The sequence below is a fragment of the Strongylocentrotus purpuratus genome, unplaced genomic scaffold (assembly GCF_000002235.5).
Source record: "Strongylocentrotus purpuratus isolate Spur 01 unplaced genomic scaffold, Spur_5.0 spur5_scaffold_19, whole genome shotgun sequence".
In the NCBI taxonomy this organism is placed as follows: Eukaryota; Metazoa; Echinodermata; class Echinoidea; order Camarodonta; family Strongylocentrotidae; genus Strongylocentrotus; species Strongylocentrotus purpuratus.
Genome location: NW_022145604.1, coordinates 25,244,437 through 25,258,781, shown reverse-complemented (window position 1 = coordinate 25,258,781; position 14,345 = coordinate 25,244,437). Strand labels below are relative to the sequence as shown.

Genomic DNA, 14,345 nt, shown 5'->3' with positions numbered 1-14,345 from the left:
TAATTTCAGGCATGTATTTATATACACAATACATATAGAAAATGAGCGATATAATACACCCAAAGCTTGATTTTCAAAACACCTATTTGCTTTACAGTACGTTTGTTTAGATCAAGGCAGTTGGGTGTTAACCCCAGGCTAATTACATGAGAATGAGATAACACCCTTCTGGCTCCAAACAGTCTACTTATTTTTTCGTATTACAATTCTGGATAGGGTAGTAATTTGTTTTAAACAATATTTATGTACATAGATATTGTGCAGTTTCAATGTTGATAACTCTGATACATATGAAAACTTGTTTGTATTTCATTAGTTATATTAATGAGGGTCCTATTAAAAAAATTCTGAAAGTCCTAGAAACTTGGTCTTCTTTGCTTATTTACCGGTTCAACCAATCGAGCCAACTTTATGAAAGTAGCGTACAACTAGACCATGTTTGTCTAATTTTGCAATTATTAAAATATTAACCCAATTCTCGCTACCCCAAATAGCGATTCTGCCGAGATCCATGGAAAATCCTGAAAACGCGCATTGCATTATGGGATAGCTTTTCAACATTACAGCTTCCTGTGCAGGCGTTCGTGATCACAACCCTCTCTTTCACGGTAGAGTTTAACGGCCTTTTGTGCTAAAGTCACTAATTCTGCCCGAAGCTTTCCATTGCATATTATAATCTGTACAAATTACACTGATTGGCATCGATTTTAGCGTGCGTGAAAACTCTGCACAGCGAACACAGGCGCTAGCGCCAGCGGGATGGGACTCTATACCGGAAGTTGTAGTGACGACCCGAGAGAGTGAAAATTACCTCGTCTCGCGAATTTCGAGATTTTCGTACCTATTTAGGGTAGCGAGAATTCCTGATAAGCACCATATCTCATGAATCATAACAGCAACAAAAGTATCTACAATTCTACATTATCAAACATTGACATTTGCCTTTTTCACCTTACTGAAAATTTCATGTCAGAATCCATACCTGTACATTCATTTTCTTTCAGATTATACACTGTTAATATAAATATATATATATATATGTAAATAATATATGAGGTACATGTATAACAAAACAATGGTTTCATACCTTTCAACCTAATGCCCTAAAAATTGATGCATTTAATTTATTGCGTATCAATCACATACAAAATATGTGTGCAGCTCGAATTTATTTGAAATCATTATATCAACTTAAAAAAGGGTACATTTTAGTTTGCATTATAGGGCATAACAGTTGAGGAGAATCAAGAAAATAAATAAGTCATTGTAATGTTCAGCAGCTCAAAAGGTGATGCACAGGGCTATTGGATATTTCTTAAGATTCATTCACATATGACGACTTAAAGCCCATCTGTACTAGTTTAGCCAGGAGGGAATAGACTTCCCTGCATGGTCACCTGCAGGTGGTTATCTCATTAAATCAGCTCTCAATTAACATAAGAAAAAGGGGACCATGGGTGCCCAACAGGTACTGCTCAGGCACTGTTTGCTATACAGAGGGCGCTAAAAGTAGTGCAGATCCGCATTAAGCCGCAAAAGTTTGTTTATATGTAAGAGGAAGGCAAGTGGGGATGGAAAAAAGTACCTGCACACAGCTTAAATCTTAGGCATGCTCACTCATCTACGCATTATTAGATACAGAAATAGGAAATGAGGTTAGATGAAGTTTCAGGTAAATAATATTACCTGTTTCTTACGCAGCGCTTTACCATTACCCGATCAAAGCGATTACAGTATTATTGCTGGTCATTGGATTCGCTACCATTCGGCACATTAATGTAGACATTCTCCACTCCCTGGGGAGCATTTCCAGCTAGTGGCCTTTTTTACGGGCACGCACGTCCCAATCCTCCAGGTATACCATTTAACACCTGGGTGGACAGAAGAAATGTAGATAAAAATGCTTTGCTCAAAGCTTCTGACAATTGATGCATCCAGTCAGGCTTCATTTTCTAGAACTCCAGCGATATCGAGTCTCTCCTTGCCGACGGCCCAGTCGTATAATTTGCCAATTGTAGCATCGTTGCTTGTCTTCCAAACATTCCAAAGGACTTCAGCGGGATGGTGTTCTTGTTCCCACATTATAACGTATTTTGCATGGCCTATGTCTTTGGTGAGTGCTCGCCAGTCATCATGGCCTTTTAAAAAATGAAATAGAATAAATAAGGATGATAATTATCAATCATTACTTTATGATGATGATTATTTTTGATAAAAAAACTTGTATAGCTCCTCCTTGTCCTCTTTCATGTTCCTCTTCTCCTCCCTATTATACTACTACCTCTACTACTACTACTACTACTACTACTACTATTACTACTACTCCTACTATTACTTCTTCTTCTACTACTACTACTGCTGCTGCTACTACTACTGCTACTACTACTACTACTACTACCATTACTACTATTACTGCTACTACTACTACTACTGCCATTTTTCTAGTACTACTACTAAAAACAGATTAGCTTCATGACTTTACAGGTTCTAATCATTTAATATAAGAACTAATGTTTCTTTTTTTATTTGGTGATATTAATAACATCAGGTTATTGTAATTCTGATCATTATCGTCAATTCGTCATAAACCAATAAAGGACAAAATAAAATCTCTTATACCCTTCATTCAATTTCTTCATGTTCACTAACCTGCTTCCTTGTTTAGTCCAAGGTACTGGATAATCTCCACTTTGAGAGCATAAGAAGAAATTTCTCGCAGGTACAGGTCTCTCTTCAAAGATGGGCCTGTAAGGAAAAGAATATAATTCAATGATGACATACTGTTCTTCAAACTTGCAAATGACTATGTTTGGATATGATGTATAATTCTCACTACCACATATAGCCATATACATTCCCATAATGCTTTGCACTTCTGCTACCCAGAGCCATCTATACACAGAGTTTGGCCAACTACTGCTTTGTTAGGCAAGCACAAAACAAAAGAATAAACGCCATGTTGTGACCCAGTGAAACTAAGTTGGCCAAACTCTGTGTATAGATGGCTCTGCTGTTACCTCAGCGTTTTTGTAGACAAACTGACTTCCTGTGATTCTAAAACATGTATTCTGCTATACTAAAATGTACTAATAATTCATTACCTGCACTTCTTAATCTTGCTCTGTAGTTACAATTTTCATAAAATACACAAGCAGTTACCACATCTATTAATTAAAAGTAATATACTAGCATTGGCATATGCCAGCACTTGGAGAAATAAAAACACAAGTGGCTTCTTTTCCCTAGCCATTATTGTGTGCTACTGTCAGTAATTTTTAAAACTTAAGCCCTACATGAATTTCAATAAGACAAACTCTCTTTATTCCAAATAAATTATATTCAATTTTAGGTTATCTGGTATTGCCCACCTATGGCGGTGAAAGAATTGATGTAACAAAGACTTAATTGGAAGGACTGATTAAAACAGTAGATTAAAGATCTCCTTGGTCAAATGAAATAATGGGGTTTAGACCATGCTTGATGTGCTTTATCATGTTAACTTACGTATCATATGTATCCTACTTTTCTTTGATAAAGATAAAATTTCAACAGGCAATATTCACTTTCAAAATATGTACATACGAACCTCGTTGAATGGACCGATACAAACAGAGGGATCCGGGCTAACTCGGACCTGGGGACAACTCGGCCCCACTGCAAAGAGGGTCATTTTTTTTGTCATTTTACCCTAACCCTAACCCTAACTCTAACCCTAAACCTTGCAGCTGGCCGAGTTGTCCCCGGATCCAAGTTAGCCTGACTCCAAACAGAGCATCGAAACTGGTCTTACCCACAACTCCTTTCCGAAGAAAACTCTTGAGTTTCTCCAGGATATCCATTCTTCCAGTGCCTCTGAGGGCCTTAGCCAGGAACTCTATACCTTGGACTGGGTCGGAACCCCCTTTCGTTCTATCCACCTCAACCGAGGCCCAAACATTTAGAACATCCATTGTGCAGCGACTCACACCTTCCTGTGGTAGACAGGAATTGGGAGAAGAATTTAGGTAAAAATGGATGGTTCATGATTGGTATCATGATTATATGTGTGTAATTGATACTGCTTCTTTCCTTGTATACAGTTAAATTTACATGCAAGGGTTAGGGTAAGGGTCAGGGGTCAGTTTTCAGGTAGCTTAGAGCCTCAAAGAAATGTAGTGGCCTAGCTATTAAAAAGATGCATCGGGAACACTAAATGCATAATAGTTTGTTAATCAAAAGTTCGTTTTGTAAAATATCTGGATGAAAGTTTAGCCTTAGGGTTTAGGTTATATGTACGGTGAGGTATTCTGACGTTTCATCATACCTTCTCAACTACCGGTATGTACAATTGAAAGGTTAGGGTTAGGGTTAGGGTGCGGGAGTTAGTGTTAGAAATAGGGTTAATTTTATGGTTAATTTTGTGGTGGGGTATTCTGAAGCTGTTCCACCAAACTAACCTTCTCAAGGTATTTCCGATGCTGTTGCTTCCATCTTGGAAAGGAAGCCTTGAATTGCTTCAGTTGCGACACTGTAAAGTCCTTCTCCTTGCCTAAGTCATCTGCAATGGTATGAATGCTAGCTGGATCTACGAGGAAAGGCTGAAGGACAGTCTCAAAGTCACTCTGTGGCTCCAGGCACGGCGAGTCCGCAAAGTCATCTTGTCAGGTAAAAAGGTAGGAAAATTATAGCATCACTAGCAGACTGTGGAGCCATGCAAGAAAATATTTAAAGGTATAGACCAGTTTTGGAAATGCCCCCCTCTCAAAAAATGCAATGGTCGGAAGCTAATTATTACCAATCATGTGAAAGAATATGTTTTGACTAATAGGTGATTTTGCCGGGAAACCGCCTACTAATTGATATATTTGGTAAATTATTATATCTATCCGGCCGGAATGGATAGATATCGCGTAGTCCCATATACATCTTTCTGTGTACAGTGCGTAACTTTACCAAGACTGGGCAAAATTTCTTATCATTTTGATGATTCTAGAACCTTGCAGTACACACCAATACTTATGTGCTAGATGATAAACCTTTTCTGATCGATTCCACAACGTTTCTTTCACAATGCAATCGCATGACCATAACTGGTCTATACCTTTAAAGGTTTTATCATGTTGTCATCGTTACAACGGTATCAATGGACTGAATAATGACATGTTTCACCTAGTTAGTTTCTGTAACATTCCATTACATAGATATCCAACTACATTGTCTCAGTGCACATATCGTCAGCATTTGATTAAATCTGTTTAAAACTGTTTTGTTCCCATTTGTAGTTGCTTTTTTAAAAACTAATTGAAAACTAATGATTTATTAATGTGTTAAAATAAGAGATTTAAACATCAGCTTACCTGGGCTTGAAGCTTGTAATGGTTTCTGAGCTAAAATAAATGAGGAATAAGAAAATTTTGTTTTGTTTTAATCTCTTATGAAACTATATTGGCAAACATAGATCCTACAGCAAAAGAAGGAAATGATTGAGGGACACATAACCTTGTATCTACCCAAGGTTTTTCAATGTTACACAAATGTTGTGATTGTAATGTGCTATCAAAAATCAACTGATACATTTTGAACTCTCATAAAATGCAGACAAAATAGTAAAATCCACTCACTCTTTCTGAATTAAAAGATTGTGAGCTTCAATAAAAGCAATGTTCCTGAAAAGCTTGTGAATATAATCTCTAGTAATGTAGATTAAAAATGCCGATCAAGACACAATGATTTCGCTTACCTGACGGTTGTCCCTTTGCTTGAATTGGTCCTAATAGGAAAAAAAGTTTACATTTTTAACTTATAAATGATTAAATAAGCAAAAGAGCTTTGCAATCATGCATTTTTTGTGTGTGTGTGTCATTGATTTATTTTTGATTACTACATTTTACATTCTGCTTCATAAAGAGAGATACAATATATAATTGTCACTGTTGTGGAATGTAGACCCCCAAATTGTGTTCCTTGCACCAATTCTATACAGAGCCTAAGGTTTTTAAATCAAATTCACTTTGAATACGGACAAGATAAGTGGAAACAAAAAATAAATGCTTTACTTGTCCAGTTTTTGTATTATATTGCTTCATTTATTACCATAATTTCAATTCTTGAGTACATGATACTTTACACTGCTTTTCATTTTGATAAGTGCACATTTTGGTATATTTATTTTTATACATATTGTGAATACATGTACATCCAAGTTAGACAAATAATTACCTGCACATTTTTGACTTGGTATGATGTGCATGCAGTACAGGAAGTAATGGCCAAAGTTCACAATAAGTAAAGGAAAATGCTTGTACTCTAGCCCTAAAAATGTCATGGAATATGTGTCAATGGGTTGTGCTACACATGCTCCTGTGACAAAAGCTACAAATTAATTTCCTACACTAACTGAATTCAAAACTTCAACCCTTGACACTATACTGTTCCCAACACTAACTGTAACCCTAAACCTAACTTAGAACACGATTTCAACCCTAATCTTACTTTTGACAAAATAAAGCCTGGAGCAATTGTCACCAGAGCATATGTTGGATCATTGTACCTTCTAACAAATGAAACAAACCAAAGAAACTAAAATAGATGTTATGAGATGTTACATGATGAAATGTGCATAAGTAAATGACACCACAAGCCCTATTCCCAATGTTATATGACAACAGTATGAACAAGTAAAAGTACAATGACCTTTATCTCTTTATCAACACACCAATATTAAATTTTGTTGACAAATCTGTTTTGCATTCAAAGCAGATCTTTCTAAAGAAACATATCTGATCACATGATAATGAGATTTCTTTTATCTCAATTATTTTCCAAGATACATTATCGCATTTGTCGGTAAACTTATACATACATGCACATTTGAGACACAAATAACCACAATCCATTTTAACAGTTAAAAGGTTGACATATACGTTTGAATCTGTTAGACTTATGAGCTCTTTACAGTTTAAACCCAAAATTAAAATGTACAGCAGTTGATCTTCATCCATCATATTAGTTGTTAGAAATATGACCTACAGGTAACAGTAACCCTCCTACCGCACACCATAAACTTGCAGGATTTCTTCTATACTTATGTATTTAAAAAAAGTAAGTAACAAAAAAAAGCAAAAACAAATTCTCAGGACGATTACAAATACACAAATTCATGATGTATTAAAAATGATAGAGAAATACTCATCTAAATATCTCTTGCAGGATATTTTTCTTCTTTTTTTCTTTCTCCATTCCTCTCTATCTTTAGCCGGCTTCTTCTTCATTTCATCATATGATCTTTCACCTATCAAGTCAGACATCATCCTAACTCTTGGTCTTCTTCTTCCCCATTTACCATCCATTTTCCCTTCCAAGGTATCTCTGAGCATGAAAAAAAAAAGGTTGCTCCACCCAACTCAGTACTCACCCTTTCTATTACTTCCAATTTTACAAGATTTATACCTTATAAACAGTTTTCTAGTTTCCGGTCCTACACTGTAAGTGAACTGTAATTAATGTAGTTAAAGTTAGTTCAAAAGAATAAAAACAGGATAGCAACACAAGTATGAATGTGCTTTAGTACACCCCAATACTAAATCTTACCCTACATAAACCCTAGGCTATGTCATTGGTGGCATACAAATCCTGAGAATATATATACCTACAAGAGGGGAGACAGTTGTGATATGCACATGTGTACTTATCAAATCTACAGAGATCCAGACACATGATTAGCGCAAAATAAGCGTGACACAGTCAGAGGTCCAATATTAAACGCTTATTTGGCGCTAATTTTTAAACCATGGGTTATGTAAATGAGGGTTTAAACCATGGGTTAATTAGTTAAACCTCCTCGAGTCCTTTGTGAATTTGGGCCATTTAGTTCCCTCCACAGAAGAGTGTATGTGGAAGGGAACTATATGTTTGGAGGCAGAAGGGCATTATCTCATATCTTTTTAGACAGAGTTAAAGCCCTTCTGGCACCAAACAGATGAATTGTCACAACTATATCTCCTCTTCTGGAGCTATGCCTGTGGCCTACAAAAGCACATAGAAAAAATGGTGCAGCAAAGAACTACAAACCCACTACACCGGCCAGTACCGGTATGTGTATCAGTGCATGCCATGTTTAGATGCGAGTGCTTGTGTACTAGTGCTGTAACATCACGGATATCTCCAATTCCGTTTAACCGCCAGTCAAAACCGGACGGTTTTCGGTTAAACGATTTAAAAAAAAAAAAAAAAAAAAAAAATCATTTTTTTTTAGTTGTTTTTTTGACCGACTGTGAAAAAAACGCACGCGGGAAGGATATTCATTTAAAAGAACATTTAGAAGAATGTGTAAGATCATTGATGTAAATTAAAAACATTAGAGGACCTAGGATAGAACCTTGTGGTATGCCTTGTGTAAAAGTTGGATGAATTATTATTATAAACTACATATCAGTGAGATCTATTACAAAGATTACTTTCAAACCAAGATGACAGACAAATTGGAGTGTTGTTCTAGTTTCGGAGTGGTGAGTCAATGCACAGATTACTGAGCTGGTAGACATTGCCAGGCATAGTACCAGGTGGAGGGGCATATATAAATCGAAACTTAAAAAAAAAAAAAAAATTGGGAAAACGAAACCGTCCAATTGAAAATGGAATCCGCCATGGGCGGTCGGATACCGGACGGTTAAACGTTTGACTACAGCACTATTGTGTACTACCTTTCGTCCTACGGCGCTGAATGTTGAATTCGTCACAGAACAAGTCCACCTGATGATTCAGCTTTGACTTCTCAAGAGCATCTAGGAGGAAGGTGACGCGGTCCCCTTTAGCTGACACGATACCGGTCTTGATGCCGTCTATCCGGAACTCTTTGGGGTTCTTAGGGTGACGCTCTTCGAGGTCGGCTATTTCAACGCTGTTGAGGCTCATGTTGCGTAAGAGAGTGTTGATCTCGCCGCCTGATTTAATTCGATCTGCCAGGAAGATGGCGCAATCATCAGGGCTCGGGGTCTGTATCAGGATAAAAATAGAAAATAGTGATAGCATATGTAATAATAATAACAACAAACTGTATTTTTTAAAGCGCATATCACTAAATATGCAGTCCCGATGCACTTTTCGGGATTGAAAAAGAGAAAGGAGCAAAAGAAAAAATTATAGGAAATTAGCATACATGTTAATCCAGTTACAATTTACACTAAACCGAACCATTGAACTATAATAACAACTTACTAATAACACATGCAACTGCAACTGCAATAAACGTTTTTTCTATTTTTAAGAAAAAAAATCCATCCATCACTCTTTCCATCTATTCTCTTACTATCTCTCTTAAAATAGGCTTCAACTCTGCACAAAGTACGACAAAACTCTTTTAGAGGGATGTACAATGGAAGAAGAAGAAGAACTCTACACTTGCTGGTGTCAACTTTAAACAATTTAAATGTTGAACTTTAACCTTCAATCCCTAACACTATAATATCACAAGAAAAATGAAGCCCAAGGAATATGTCACTGGAGCAAATTTTGGGCCAAGGGCCCCCCAGAAAATTGAGCTGTTTAGAGCAACAATGGCATTAACTTATATACATGTACTTTAAACACAGAGTTAATGCCTTCTGGCTCCAAACAGACAGATTGCACTTTGAGAATTGCCTTTGTCTCTTACCCTTGCACGTTCTACCACCACCGCTGGTCTCGCTGCCTGCTCAATGGCCCCTCCCTGGTCTTGCCTTCCCTCTTTCACAACTTGTATCAGCGGGTCAACACTGTGAAAAGCATTCCCAACAGATTCAGTCTGTTTTGGACTAGGAAGACTCTCATCATCATTAGTCGCGAACGGCAGATTACCTGGAAGTTAAAGTAAAAGATGTGATAGATACATGTAGTGGTGGTGGTTATTTTATCTGACAGCTAAGAAAGCAATAAATGCTTGTAAGTAAGCAACCAGAAGACTGACGGCTTTAGGTCCTCTCCGAGGGACCTGGTAATGAGGATTAATGCCTTACCATAGGGCACTAGCGCATTGAATGGGTTTCGAACCCGGGTCACCGGATTACGAAACCCCTGCTCTACGGTCAACTGAGCTATCGCATCTCCCCAATAGGACATAATAGAAAAAGTTCATAATGAACACCATAATCAATGGAAGAATGATTTAATTTACTCATATTTGCTAGTTAAATGCTTAAATTATAATAATGAAAGGCATTTGTATATAGCGCCACTTATCTAGAAATTCTATTCCAAGGTGCACTTATCATTACTCCAGCTTTAGCCTAGCTGCCATTACAGCGCTCCAGCATTTCAAGGAATTAAACATGCCAGGTACCCATTTACCTCACCTGGGTCGAGTGTGGCTAAAGAAGATTAATTCCTGATTACTCTGCCACTAATTTAGGGTTTTAAGGTAGACAATAAAATTTAAATAATTATTTTCCTCTTTTCATATATATACCATAGCGCATTGAGAAAGAAAGTTGTGACACAGGCAAACGTATGCAATCAAAGGTCAATTCATGGAGCTCAAAATAGTTCCCACCCATGGAGATTGTATGTGGGAGGGAACTATTTGGAGCTCCATGAATTGACCTTTGATCGATATGTGTGCACATGTCACCACGATCTCTCTCAATATGCTATGCCCTTGATCAATTCCTGCCAATTATCCACAAGAAAGTGATGCAACCCTACTGAAGCCAATTCTAACAGGAATATAGCTACGTGCATGTAGGACAGTAGGAGTACAAGCTAATTTTGAATAAGCTTAGTCATGGACAAGGGGGTATCCAGCCCAGGGGTGATAGTGAGCACGAAAAAACATAGTGTTTTTTCCCCCTCAACCATGCCCCCTTTGAGTAAAAAAAAATAAGAAGAGGATTCAAGGTAAAAATGACCATCTAACAACATTCTCCCTTTTAACCTTTTGAGTATGAAAATTGGGAAAAATAGGGAAGAATAGAGAAAATAAGGGGAAAATAGGGATAAAATCGGGGAAAACAAAAAACAAAAAACAAAAAAATCAGGAAACCGATTTAAATCAAGTAATTATCAGGCCTGCCAGCCTCATCTCACCTCTGGCGCCATCATATGATCCACCTTTCAGTCTTGTCACTTCATCTAACAACTCTTTACACCTATGCTGAAGCTGTGCTGTCTTAATATTAGCTTCCTCAAGTTGTTGTTCAAGGTCCTCCTCCCTTACAGTCTTTTCAAATTCAGTCACTGGTACACTCAAGGATAACCTGCAGTTTCTGCAAAGCCCATCCTCCGCCTGAAGTAGCCTATTCTCATCCTTCAGTCGCTCATTCTCAGCACAGAGGTCTTCGCAAAATTGATAAATCGTTTCAACTTCTTCCGTAGCTCTTTGCTTTGCCTGGCTACATTTGTCCAATCTCCTGCGCTGATCCCCGCTCTGTAGCCTTCCATCTCTCACGATGCTGCTCTGGAGTCGATTTTCTCCGTCCAGGCGGTCCAGTCCATTCTGAACTGGAGGGGGGTGAACTGTCAGCGGTTGGGAATGCGAAATCTCGCTCCCTAGGTGATCTGGATCGTGGTAACCAATTCCAGGTGATGTCACGATGCAGTCCACATCTAGCTTATCCTGGTCTTGGTCAGCCATTCTCACTATATCGGATAAATGGAAAATGTCCTGTTATGAATTGTAATATGGGCATCGTTTCACAAAACTGTCATAAGCGCAAGATCACTGACATGGTGATATCCCATTGAAAAGAATATTAATCTATAATGTATCACTGTGAGTTCCGAAACTTGTACAGTTTAAGACAGTTCCTTGACATGCAGTCCAGGTATTGAAAATTGGAAGGTACATCATGAGTGTGGGGTCATATCAGGAATTAGTGTTATTAAAAATTAGTGGCAAGTAAAAATGTTGTGGTACGTACAATTTTCTTACTTACGGTACCACAAATACCAGTATAAATGATAATCAGTATTTAAAAACAAATATGGCAGAAGTACTTAATGTGATGTTACAGTTGGTACACTATTAACTTAATAACTATTAACTTAAATCCCCAACTTTGTTTGGGGATATATGTTCTGCCGACGCTACGCCGGGCTTTTCTTAATCCCTCTAGCTCTTGGAGGAGAGCATCAAAAGACAAAATATTTTCAAAAAGCCCTCCAAGCAGGCAGATTTGTCCGTCTATGTGAATGGATAACTTCCACTGTTCCAGCAAGTGACATCCAGTCATTCATGTCACAATCTATCTTTCTCTCTATCTCTCTCTTTTATTTTGTGACTAACTTGACAGTTAATTGACACAATCCAATCAAGACATTAATTGATTTGGTGAATCTACAGACAGTAGCTATATTTGAAAAATGAGGCCAATTTTCAAATTAATCAAAAATTTGAAACATTAATCAGCACTATATTTCCACTACATTTCCACTACATGAAAGTTGACTATTAAACCCCATATAATCAGAACATGTCATTACCTGTGCTCCAGGCCCAGACTGTACTTTGCACTTCAGTAGTTGTCCGCTCCTCTCACTCAGCTCGCGACTGCAGACTGGTTTGGCTCTCGATCTCGAGCCTCACTTCAGTACGTAGTCTGTAGCTGTACAGTCTGTAGATTATTTCCGAACAATGAATTGGTCTTGCCTTGGCTCAACTTCAGAACTACAAAAGCTATTAAAATGTAACTTATCGGTTCAGTTTTATGCCCAGTTACAGATCACTGATGATGACAGAATCGCAAACCAAACCTCAATTCCGTATGCTAATGAGTAATGTTGATGGGGGAATTCCACTAGAGAGGTCTATATAGACTCTCTACACGCGCAAATAAGCCGTTATTATGACGCAATATATAACGTACAGGCCAGGGGAATCCCCGTTTAAGTCATCTGGGTACATTTTCAAAAAACTTGTCATCAATGACAAATGACAATTAGTGTTAAGCTACTGAAATCCTTGCTTCTGATTGGTTATCAGCAGATTAGTCACTGATTTTTGTTATTTGTCATTGAAAAAAGGCTTTGTGAAACGCCCCCAGATCTCCATCTGATTGTTATTGGTACATGTAGGTAATTTTTATCTTCATATAAATCTAAAAAAAAAAAAAAAAAAAAAAAAAAAAAACTTCTTCTTCTTACTTCTTTCTTTTCCATAGATAGTTCCCGATTTTTTTAGCATAGAATTTTGTCAGTTTGTCAGAATGAATTGCATGGGGGCGTATACATCTGTCCACAATCGGACTTGGAATGTTCTAGACTTAATTATAGTTATACATGAACCGGCTTGCTGCCTACTAAATTGAGTCATGACATGTAAAGTGAGAAATCAATGAAATTACAATTAAATGTGCATTTTGTCATTATTACGGGGACGTCGAAGGCCGGATGCAAACTACAAAGCTATAACTAATATCTTGAGGAGTGGGCTTTAATTTTGAACATATTTTTCTGACATATGCCCCTTCTTCAGTTTCATGCATGGTGTTTCCCGATATATAGATCACATATAGTTCAGTACAACTTGCCAAGCAAGCTTCGTTCTGGGATATAAATCGGATTCTGATTGTGTCACTTACGGAGGCAAGCTTGGGGCCGGGGCACAATATTCCCCTTTTTCATGTACCCCAAAATTGCCCCTTTTTACTGTGTTAGAAGTGCTCCTTCCCCTTCAATTGTGTATCAATTTCACCTCTGATAAGTGCCTTTTTATTTGACAATTAATTGCTCCTTTTCTTTGTGAAAACTAAACTAAGTGCCCACACTTTTAAATATTAATAAGATCGTGTCCCTTCCCCTTCTCATAAATGCCTATTTCACCTCTGGTAAAATCCCCTCAGTATGCAGCTAAATCTTATAGGTGCCTCTTTTTCTTCGATAAGTGCCCCATTTCCTTTGTCCCTTTTCCATTTACATAAGTGCCATTTTTCATCATTCTGGTAAGTGTCCCTTTTCATTTCTGATAAGTGCCCCTTCACCTCTAATTAATCGCCCCTATTTAAATCTTAGTTGTGCCATTTTACTTTGAAAAGTGTCCCATTTCCTTTTTTTTATAAGAGCCCCTTCTCCTTTTTGAAAATGCCCCTTTTCACCTTTGATAGATGCTCCTATTAAAATCTGATAAATAAATTCTCCTTTTTCATCTCTGGTGAGTGCCCCGTCTTTGCGAGAATAATTAGTTTCTCGGATGATTGCTCTTTTTACTATGAAGCGTGTTCCTTTTATTTTCTAATAAGTGTCCATTTCCGTACCAAGAGTTCACCCTTTTCCTTTATCCATAACATGCGCCCCTATAGTTTAAAGCGACAGCTACGCTGGCTATATTTATAGTCTATATGATAATTATTTGTTAAAGATCTTTTCATTCTTACATGATTAGATTGTTCTTAAATCCC

The 14,345-nt window shown here is 37.5% G+C and overlaps 1 protein-coding gene across 1 annotated transcript; it reads right to left on the bottom strand.

Annotated features, from left to right (window-relative positions):
• Nucleotides 1–864: 864 nt before the first annotated feature.
• LOC755261 lies at nucleotides 865–12,820 on the bottom strand. The gene is made up of 10 exons (XM_001189143.4): nucleotides 12,433–12,820; nucleotides 11,038–11,589; nucleotides 9,632–9,813; nucleotides 8,682–8,973; nucleotides 5,720–5,749; nucleotides 5,337–5,366; nucleotides 4,437–4,636; nucleotides 3,791–3,971; nucleotides 2,650–2,745; nucleotides 865–2,138 (listed from the first exon to the last, which is right to left on the bottom strand). The coding sequence occupies exons 2-10, from the start codon at nucleotides 11,582–11,584 to the stop codon at nucleotides 1,939–1,941; spliced, it is 1,758 nt and encodes a 585-aa protein (XP_001189143.3). The 5' UTR covers nucleotides 11,585–11,589; nucleotides 12,433–12,820; the 3' UTR covers nucleotides 865–1,938.
• Nucleotides 12,821–14,345: the final 1,525 nt, after the last annotated feature.